This window comes from Hemibagrus wyckioides, linkage group LG24 (assembly GCF_019097595.1).
Source record: "Hemibagrus wyckioides isolate EC202008001 linkage group LG24, SWU_Hwy_1.0, whole genome shotgun sequence".
In the NCBI taxonomy this organism is placed as follows: Eukaryota; Metazoa; Chordata; class Actinopteri; order Siluriformes; family Bagridae; genus Hemibagrus; species Hemibagrus wyckioides.
Window position 1 is genome coordinate 7,901,249 of NC_080733.1, and position 11,342 is coordinate 7,912,590.

Genomic DNA, 11,342 nt, shown 5'->3' on the forward strand with positions numbered 1-11,342 from the left:
GTGAGTGTACAATTCATGAAAACTGTCAATATAACCTGCACCCAACAGCAGAAAACTCCGACTAAGGAACACATTTATCTTTTAACCTGACAATCCACACCGTGCAGGATGAAAAAAAAAAAAAACACCCAGTCAATATTACATCGAATATGCAAAGTTAATACAATCTTATGCAGCCATGCAGCCAAAATGCAGCTCTAACTGTTCCAAGAAATCACTGAAGCACTGACTCAGGATCTTTATACTATACTATAAATAATAATAATAAAAAAAAACCCAACATACAAAAAATTTTCTTAAATTACTGTGTTCCAATTCACCTAAAACCCTTGGCACGCAAATGCACACTGAAAAAAAATAAACAGCTCTCTAGAGACAGCTATGGTTTCAAGTCACTGTAGTTACACAACTCCCATCTCCTAATGGATGTGGGACTAAAACTGAGCACCAAAACTGAAAGTGGTAGGCTGTGCTCTCTACTGCATCTCAGTGCTATTAAAATCAAATAACACTTAACCCTAAGAACTAACCCTAACGCTAACTTAACATTTATCTTTATCAAGAAACAGTACTTTAATACACTCAGATGACCGCAGCCTCCCTTTGGGCAGCAGTTAGACTGGTAATAGTTGTCTGTAACTACTGTCTATTTAAATCAGCTGGTGAACTGATGTATTACTGAAATGGGAGCTAATCTCCTAAACAGGGTTTCTCACGTATCAGGCAGAAATCTATCCCATGCTGTCCATTCAAGCATGAGTACATTATATAAACATAAACTATGACATAACACTCAGGCATTTAAATGAAACGGTCTTTTTCATTTTCACCGCATTGGATGAGTCTCACATGTATATGGCATTCATTAAGTGTGTAGTGTCAATTGATATACTGTTAATATTTAAACAAATAAATAATATCCACATCCTGATATCTTAACGCCTCGACATGTCTACTATGCCCTAAACACATCCCGAAAACTGACATTGCATTGACAATATTTATAAAGCATTTAAAGAGAGCGCATTCAACCAATGGAAATAGGCGCAAGCTGCAAACAATATTAAATCAATCAATCAAAAGATGGCATGAAGGAAAAAAAAACAGCAGGCAATAATGCATGCAGTATTCAGCCCTTATTAAGACAAACCAAAATTCAAGAAAGAAATGTTATTGATCTCCTGGAGGAGTTTCAGCACACGGTGTGGTGTGCTACTCCATGCTTATTCATGCAAGGGTGTACTGAAGGACTGAGCGCACGTCTGTTAAAATGATCACAGACGATACAGATCAGCCATGTTATCCTCGCATACGCAGAAATGCAATCCGCGCATGCACACGGTCACAGCCGCTTCCCCTGTTCCTATTCAGTGCAGCCCCTGTGCAGTTCTTACCCTTTGTCTCCAAAATGGTGTTAAAGACAGGGAGAAAGCGAACAGGAAGCCTTTAATGGGGCTCAGAAACACTAAACGCTAAAGCCTCTCACTACGGCAAAAAACGGCAATGTGAAGAAACACGTAACAAAAGGGTTTTTTAAAAAGGGTCAGGGAGCAAAAATGATCCCACCCACCTGCACAGACATCTTGATCTTGCTTTGTATGTGAAGAGGATTAAAAAAAGCAGCAAACTCCTACTGAGTATCCTGCATGTGCGTGTCCACAGGACAGAGAAACTGCATAGCAGTATGTGTGTGACGGCCAAGGGATTCAGTTCCCCTTTACATAGCCTCCTCATTGGAACATACACCAGTGGGAGGGGACAGCAGCTTGGAAACGAGACGAATGAGCCTGCCCCTCCCCCCCCCAACACACACACACACACACACACACATACACACACACCCCTTTCTCATACTGTCCTTCCTCCCTCCTTCAGCTTCCTTTGGTCTAGCCACGTCATTCAACCTTACTCTTGTTGTGATTGGCACGTTCTGTAAGTCCAGCCTTTCAGTCTGTAACCAAGTCAACAAGATGTTTCTTCTCCTCCTCAGTTATCCTCACGCTTTCCCTATGGCCTACTTTCTGTCTAATACGCACACACTCCATGAAACCAGAGGTATTATGGCATACACATGCACTTTCCTCATTTTCTGGATAATCAGATAATACCATATCAGCATGTCAGGATGCAGCAGAATTGTAATCGCGACTGCGCAGGACAAAAACACATCGACATGCACATGTTCCCAAAGGTTACGTATCCTAAGTAAATAACGTAAGTAACGTATCAGATGTATAAGATGTTATTTGGGGTAAAGCAGATATGGTGTATATTATCGTCATTACCATAAAAGTTGTTAAAGTAGGAGAAACGGGTTTGAAAGTAGGATCGTTTCAGACAAAGACGCCCTGATAGGAAATTCCACACTTCAGTATGTGGCATGTTCAATCTATTAGCCCAAGCCTGATGAATACATTACATTATCACCACTTTACTAAATCCTTAACATTCAGTCTTAACTTCTTGAGCAGCTGCATTGTTCAAGACAGACAGAACAATGCAGTGTTTCGTGGTCATGAGCGCAACACACACATATATTTGACAAAGGTGACGGTCTGCAGTCTTCACACACACACACTTACAAGAAAGTCATAAATAGCTAAAGCATGATTACACAGCGGTGGTAAACTTTGTGTACCATACTCTCAAAATAAACAAAACCCTCAATCCTCTGAATATATCCCACCACATTAAACAGCCTGTAGTATTTCTGTAAATCAGCACTAAAGCTCCACAGCAGGCATGCATCACCTCGCAAAATCCACATTACACTGAGCAGGTAAAGGCCTGGGTTTTGCATCGATTATGGCTGTGAGAGAGAGAGAGACTCAACCTACGATCCAGAAATATCTGAGAAAGTTTGTGATTTATGTAGAAAAAGGCTCACCTCAAACACAGTATAAGACTACTGCTGACTTTATGGTATAGACATAGTGGACCTGTCCCAGTACAACAATAATCCAGGCATGTAGATATTCGTTGCACTGATGTGATCTGATACAGCAATGACCCCCTCCCACCCTGGACACTCACTTCCACATTCTAAATTGCACTACTGTTCATGCAAACTCACACTTTTGTATGCAGTACTTCTCATTTTACATTGTGTCCATACCTCACATGAAGCTGAATATGAATAAGATTGAGCGTATTATACTCCCGTTTCTGGGTATAAGTTTAGGCACACTAAATGTGCTGCTCTTTTAAATATAGTATATATGGTTATGGTTAAATTGCTTATTGCCGTTATGTTCACAGTTTCGGTCAGACACTTTTATCCAGTACAACCTACACAAGTGCTTTGGTGTCAATGAAAAACGCATCGTTACAGTTCACTAGGTTGGAGATTAAAGATCACAGAATACAAAAATTGAGCCAAAACACAAGCCCAAACATGAAGACAAACAAAAGTAACCATTTAAACATGATATAAGAAATGATGTCTTATAAGCGAAGTATGGACTGGTCTGTTTGTGCATAGCCATAAACAAATCCCATTGACACCCACTGATATTGTTAAATATTTTTATTGGCATAATGGCTCTATTGCAATAATATACAAGGTATCTAATAAAAAAATCTAATAATAATATAAAGTAATTTCCACTTGCTTTTCAGGTTTATTCGGGGGTCGAACATTTCATCCCTGCACTGTCTGTGCTCCTAAACTTTTATGCAAATTAACTGTGCATGCGCTTGGAAACTTGCAAGTGATTGGCATTCAACAACATTCACAAGCAAGTGTGAAGAAAATCAAAGTCTCTGAAACATTAACATTGTGTTTAAATAGTTGCGTTAAACCAAGCTTGTAAACATGTAAATAAGAGGCTAATGAATGAGGCCCGTTGTCCGGGTCAGTGCTGTGCTGATAATGATAGCAAACATCATCCACTCAGCGGTGGTCCTTCTCCATCACTGAGCTATCTATTTCTTGGCTACACCAACATACACTGGAGGTGACGCAGTGCAAATGTAACTAACATGTTTACGCTGTAATTGCTACTGTTCATGTTTTGCACACTGTAATCTTACAACACTGCTGCCTGACTCGTAAGGACACAACTTCATTTTGGGCCACATGAGCTTTATTTAACCATCAGCTGCTTGTGCAAACGTCCCCATTCTTCCTACTTCCTCCAGATCACAGATTCTTCTGAATTGCACCTATTTTTTTTTTTTTTTTTGCTATTTTTATTAAAGGGAACACTGATCAGGCAATACATTATGACCTGCCTGATACTGTGTCAGTCCCCCTTTTGCAGCCCTGACCCCTCAAGACATGGACTCCACTAGATCCCTGAAGGTGTGCTGTGGGATCTGGCACCAAGGTATTAGCAGCAGATTCTTTAATTCCTGTAATTTGCAGGATACTATCAGGTCTTAAAGGAAACTTTTGATAGATACTGACCACTGCAGACTGGGAACATCCCACAAGAGCTGCAGTTGTGGAGATGCTCTGATCCAGTCGTCTAGCCATCACAATTTGGTCCTTGTCAAACTCGCTCAAATCCTTGCGCTTGCCCATTTTTCCTGCTTCTAACACATCAACTTTGAGGACAAAAATGTTTACTTGCTGCCTCTAATATATCCCACCCACTAACAGGTGCCATGATGAGCAAAATAATCAGTGTTATTCACTTCACCTCTCACTGCTCATAATGTTATGCCTGATCGGTGTATATAGACTGAAACATACTATCTAGTCCCATAAATTGTCCGGACTTGACCTAGATGCTTAGCAAGAACAGTTTGTTGTTAGTTGTGCCCTAATTTCTACTGTGCAAGGATCAAGATTTCCAAGTGTGATATGAGCGGTGGAGGTTAAATTTATATCTTAAAATCTTAGTATTTTCTGTGACCAAGATGGAAGGTGAATGTCATGGGAAACACAAGGGAATTTGTTTGTTCTGGTTTATCCTTAAAAAGTTGACTCAGGCTATAAATGCAACATTCAACATAAAAGAAGTAACTGTTAAGGGATGCACATAAAAATAATGTAAAAAGATGGTGGTAAATCTGTGGTATTGCCCAGTCTACTGTACTGCTTCATTTAAATATATACAAGTGTTGAGCTTGCTAAGTGAACCTAAATAATATAAAACATAAAATAAATAACATAAAATACCAGTATTCTATGCATTTCTGAGATTTGTGTGTGCATGTGAGTGAAAGACAGAGAAACAGACTGACCGTGCAGCTGGCAGTCCTCTCTTGCCAAGGTCTGCCCTCACTCGCTCGCCTACATGCCGATACACCTCAACCAGAGCTGTTATAGCGGTCTCCCGTACCTGCAGGACACACACACTTGCAAATACTCGCCGACTTCAAAATAAAAATGATGAAACATCACAAACACACCCAGACCTGCACACATTCCAGCTTTCTCGCCTACTTTACCGACTCCTACTGAGGGTTTAACCTAAACATTAGATGGCATCCTGAAGTCACCTCATTATTTATCCTTCCCATTATTTAACCCTCCCACAAATTACAAGCTCACTTTCTTACTCCGTAATCCTGCTCTCACTGGGTGATCTGGTTCCCAGCAGCAGCTCCCACTGCACTAAATACTCAAACATCAGTACAAACAGAAACATGGAAAGCCCATAGAAAAACAAACTCTTACTTGAGGGTTCTGGTCTCCTGTCAGTGTACACAGATGCGGTACAAATTTACTCAGACTCAATGGCTGGGCACCGTATCTGAAACAGAAAGACAAAGAGGATCACAGTTACTACAATCATTTTAGACTATTTATCCGCAAGGTAAATGAAAGGTAGGTCGGTAAGTTGTAATGAAAAAGTCGGTCCTGCCCAACAACTGAAGCCACAACCTCAGCTGAAATCACACATGCTTTAGTAGCTGTGTTTGGTTTGGACCACAGAAATATAAACAGAAGCCTTAAGCATAGACACGAATGAGATTTATTTTATGTCAATATTTTAAATCACAGTTTTCACAGCAACAGGTAACTAAATACCTGAAACAGAAATGACATGTAACAATGCATGCCTTCATGCTAGAAAGAGTATAGATATGATAATGGGCACTCGATACATCAGAATATTCAAGCAGCAAGATGGAGTATTTTGCACTCTTACATGTGCATGTGACTTTATCATCACCTAGGTGCTTGAATGACGTGTCTGAATTCATATATAGCCTCAAATGGTGCCATAATATACCCACACTGCTCTTCAAAACTTAGAGGGCCTTAAGATCTAATTTAACGTTTACTGTATTTTTATCAGGCCACATGGTCTAGTGGAAAAACTCTAAATAACTCATTTGTCTGTGACACAACCCCTGGTCTACACACAGACTCTATGGAGCTATACATTAAGAAAAGCACACAGGTAAGAGGATTACCTCAGACTACTGGGCTGGTGCCAAGACTGTGAGAGTAAATATAGGTGTCGAGTTTGAGTAGTGTGGTTTGTGTGGGACTAATACAGCATGCATTACAGAACCATGCACACACAAAAGCACAAACATGGAAATTAAAAACAGTATATGATGCAAAAGTTGCACGTTAGTATCTACAACATCTACTTTATATAGCCTTATCAAAAATCAAAAGCATTCCACCCTCTTGGTGCATGCCATACTGGTTCAGTGTGTCTTCTGGAACTCAGCAGTGGGATATGGAGCACACTGCCCCCTGGTGCACCCCTCAGGCTACACACTACAGAGCAGAGAGTGTTGAAAGACTCACGCGTTGAGTGTGGCGACCACGCACAGACACAGTCCTTCTCTGCTTCGGAAGTTCTTGTGTTTGAAGCCAGGGAACAACCTCTCCCAAACGTACTGCACAGACACAGAGAGAGAATGAATCATTAAGTGTAGTGAAACAGGAACAAGACAAAAAAGAAAAGGAGGATGGGCTGTTAGAGGTCACAGAAAGAGAAGTGAAGGCGTATGCAGTTTTGTTTGTTGTTTCTCACAGTGTATCACTTTACGCGGGTGAAGAAACAAAAAAGATAGCGAGACAGCAAGAAGAGTTACTAACCATGGGAGTGGCTGCCTCCTCCATCAGCTTGAGAATGAGCATCTGTGCCTGATCTCGTACCTGATCTTTCCCATCACCCAGACGATCCACTAAAGCTGGGACCACTGGGGGTGGGAGCAAGAGAGGGAGAAATTAAGTAGGAATATTCTATCTAAAAAAAACCCAGTATTCAAGGGTCATTTAAACATTTAAAGCACAGGGTAGATGTAACGGAGGATCAGGGGTAGGATCAACTGGATTAGATCATCTGTATCCTTAATTTTCCAGGCTCTTGTGTAGTCTACGATTCCAGAGAGGAATGAGGCCGTGTGTGTGTGTGGGGGGATTGCTCTGTTACTAACAAAACAAGCTGTTTCCTTGGTAAAAAAAGAGGGAGGGCAGCCAAGACAGCTGAGAGAGTGGCATTCATCTGAACATTATGTCATCTTATGGGTATTGAGTCATTATGGTATTCCCCTTTCTACTGAAAACAGCTTATAATGGGATCATTTTCACATTGTTCTAATAAAGATTTCAATTCATATCCACGGTATGCTGTCATATGTACAAGAACACACTTTACCTGTGCCCACATAACCTCGAAAGCGATCGCTCATCCGGTCAACAAACGCGCTGACAATATCGATGCCCAGCAACGCAACCTGAAATCAGATGAAGAGACACGAATCGTCTGAAAATGCAGACTAATTGTTCTCACATTTTTTCCCCTACATAAAGACGTTTGAAATGCACACAAGGGTAGGTGAGCCAAAGCAAATACAAATACACGCGCACACACACACATATATATATAAAACACCTCCCATGGAAAAAGAATGCAAATTCAGCATTTTATCAAATTCAATATAAAACCAAGTGACTTCTGGATATATCTGTAGACAAATGTTATGTCTGGAAGAAAGGTTCTGAATATTTGTGTGTGTGTTTGAGGCTTGCATTGGGATTGCTGCAATATGTTTCTTGGCAGTACAGGATGGAAGTTAACATTCCAGAGAAACAATCAAATATTCACTACATCCCTGCGGCTCCAGTTATGACCTATTTTAGTCAAAGGATCCAAAGAGGATCCTGACTGGGATCAGGCAGGTAATTGTGTGTGAATACCTCTGCTTTGCTAACGAAACATCGGAGGTTTCACATGCTTCACATTAAACAGAAATCTAAAATCATCAATGGAACGTATATACAGCATGCGGGCACATATATCAGTCAAATAACACTTCTCTCAATCCATCGGTTTTGGCTTGTGACTCTTTATTTTGCGTCATTAACCATTATGCTGTACGGCTTCCACCTCCGACATGAGAAATGATCAGCTCTTAAGCCTTCTTTGATAGCAAAAACACCTGCATGAAGTTGTTAAAGAGACACTGCAAACTCCCTTCACAAGGATAATGCGATTCATGGCAGACGGGCTTAGAAGCCACCACTGCGTTCAAGGATAAACCTGCATCACTGAACAGCAGGTGTCGAGACTCTACTAAGCCAGAGAGTACAGAGAAAGGAGAAATCCACACTATATTTGGTTTTGATTATTTTTTTCTGGAAAAACAAAACAAAACAAAACAAAAATTTACAGAGCAATATATCATGCAGCTAGTTCCTACAAACAAACATCTCACCTACCAAAGCTTCACTTAAATATCAGTATATGGACTATGGAAACGATATCAACACATATACCGATATCGGGAGTCTTTATCCAATGGCATAAGATATCTTGACTGTAGTCTGTTAAATAAAGCTGCCATAGGTGTACTAAGGCAATTATATCTCTGTATCAGTGACAGGGATGGGACGGTCTTCAAAACGTACACATGGATTCAACATTACAACATTAATTAAAAATTCAAACATTACACACGCTTCATTTTAAAACCATTACATGTACACATAACTTATACCTGTGCTAGAAACTCAATAATTTAGCTAAAGCCCCCTTCTTACTCCTCAGACAAACATCATCATTGGTCTTGTATTTTAAACTCAGCCAATGCTTGGTCTCGTTTTGGTTTGCCAAGATATAACAATAGTTGAAAGGAGTCTCGTGGACCATCTTTAAACAGAAAAAGGCCTAAACCTACAGCTCCTGGAATGTTGGTAAAAATGTCAGAGATCACCAGGGATTATTACTACTTATCAAATCATAATAAGGTTCACCATTATCTTTCTGAATGCCTGTCCATGACGTCCATACAAAATTATCGAAGATAATTTCGTTACACCATTTCTCTACGTAAAACTCAGACTCATAAATCAGCTTGAATAACGTCAAATCTGATGCAGATCCAGTGTTTAAAGTCGATACTGGTCTTCATTCTGAGGATCAAATCGGTGGGTTTTTTTTTGTTTGTTTTTTTAAAAAAAAGATAAGAAAACCTCATCATCTATAAATGAAAGACAGGCGTGTACATGAACACTGTCTCCTCCAGACCCAGAGAACAATACTACCCTGGTCCCATCCCCCAGCCTCAGATGCTCACCCCATTTCCATTTACAGAAAAATCAATAGTGAAAATAATGAATGAACCAGCATTATATGATATGATAGAACACTGTCCAGCTTGTCTATTTGAAGCTGAAGGCCTTGTGAAGCAAAATGTGCACTTAGTCCAGTGAAACCTGGCTAAATGTCAGCAGTGACAGAAGGACAACCTGAACAAGCAGCTTCTAGAGAAAACCATTCCTAATGAGCCATAGGACTAGATGATCTAAAATGTTGTGATCAGATGAGATATAAAAGGCACTTTGGTTAGAGTTACAGCTTTTGTCACAACTAAACACCAGCAGGCGTGAATGATTACTGTTAACTAGTCATCTCTTAACAGATAAACCCACAGGTCAAGCCTGAAATCACACTGAATGAATACAGCAGACATTCACGGAGGAGATGACCATGTACCTTATAGTTGCTGGAGTTGACCCAGCCCGTTAACTCATCTATGGTTTTATCCAGACGAGATTTGTCCTGCTCCACGTCACAGGATCTCTGCGGGTCACTCAGGTAGTCGATGAGGTCTGGACCGAGCTGCAGCCTCCGGCTCACGTCCTTCTGCAAAACTTGCTGGTAAAAATAGTCCATGTTGTCATTTTCCTCCATGCTTGTCTAGCAAAGCCGAAGCTGCTCACTAAACTAAAAAGTCCAGAGAGCTGAGGTCAGGATGTCCCGTCTACAGGAACTGAGAAAATCCGACAAAAATACCAAACAATCTCACAATATTTTTACAATAAAAAAAAAATGCTTGATCAGCCTATAAAACGAGCCGACCGTGTACAGTCCAGAGAAATATGAAATGCAGAACTTGGAGCCCACGGAAATAAAACACAAAACAACTTCAGAGAAGTTTAAAAGGTTTGAAATGAACAAAAGTGGCTCTAGAACAAAATACCAACAAGTCACACATCGCTATCGTACCCGGACCTCAGAGATGCTCATCAAACAGAGGAACTCTATCGTTTCTCGTTAGCCTCGGTAGCTGAACCTGTGTTTACCTCGGCTAAAGAAATAAACGCTAGCTAGCTAGCTGTAAGGCTAAACTTCTGGCTGCTTGGCCCCGGGCCTGCCTCCTGGCCTCTCCTCACTGCTCGCCTCCATTTTCAGAAAAGCCCGCTTTTCACACAGCTGCCTGTCTGAGCGGACCCCCGGTGTGCCCTAACCGTGGCGCTGTCTTCTCCTCCCAGCTTTCGGTTACACTTAATCCCAAAATAATCAACACTCCGACAGCTGCCTCACTCACACACTCCCTCACTCCCTCACTCACACACTCCCTCACACACACTCAGCCCTCCCCCGGTCAGCACACCAGCCTGCTGTGTACAAGCAGCGCAGGCTAATGAACAAAACGGACAGCAGGGCCGAGAGGCCGCGGGGTCCTTCAACGCCGCACAGCTGTCCGCCGGATTGCCGGAACAAATATAATATAGTCACACGAAAACATCCCCACAATGCTGCATTATCGCACTAAAATATCAGTTACTAATTAATTCATATTTTGTCATAATTACGAACGACTATTATATATGTCTGGTAAATGATGATGGGATTCACAGCCGGCTAGAGCCCCCTGCTGGTGGAGAGGTCTATTTACAACTATAAATATACACCGACCAGGCATAACATTATGACCATCTGCCTAAATATTGTGTTGGTCCCACTTTTGCTGCCTGACCCGTCACTGTGTATTCTGACACCTTTCTATCAGAACCAGCAATGTTCAGCAACAGTAGCCCTTCGGTTGGATCGGATCACACGGGTCAGCCTTCACTCCCCACGTGCATCAATGAGCCTTGGCCGCCCATGACCCTATCGCCGGTTCACCACTGTTCCTTCCTT

At 41.3% G+C, this 11,342-nt stretch overlaps 1 protein-coding gene across 31 annotated transcripts in view; it reads right to left on the reverse strand.

Annotated features, from left to right (window-relative positions):
- Positions 1-10,876, reverse strand: part of clasp2 (cytoplasmic linker associated protein 2) — a 44,346-nt gene extending 33,470 nt beyond the window's left edge. For 21 of the 31 annotated variants that reach the window (XM_058377373.1, XM_058377401.1, XM_058377367.1 and 18 more), the window contains exons 1-6: positions 9,912-10,875; positions 7,572-7,650; positions 7,010-7,113; positions 6,716-6,807; positions 5,627-5,702; positions 5,191-5,288 (exon numbers count right to left, since the gene is read on the reverse strand). In XM_058377373.1, coding sequence (XP_058233356.1) covers positions 5,191-5,288; positions 5,627-5,702; positions 6,716-6,807; positions 7,010-7,113; positions 7,572-7,650; positions 9,912-10,109 — 647 coding nt within the window. In that variant the 5' untranslated portion in view covers positions 10,110-10,875. Of the gene's footprint in view, positions 1-1,570; positions 1,705-5,190; positions 5,289-5,626; positions 5,703-6,715; positions 6,808-7,009; positions 7,114-7,571; positions 7,651-9,911 lie in introns of those variants that run through there. The other 10 variants (XM_058377382.1, XM_058377381.1, XM_058377372.1 and 7 more) reach the window with 3 other exon arrangements.
- Between the last annotated feature and the right edge of the window lie 466 nt (positions 10,877-11,342).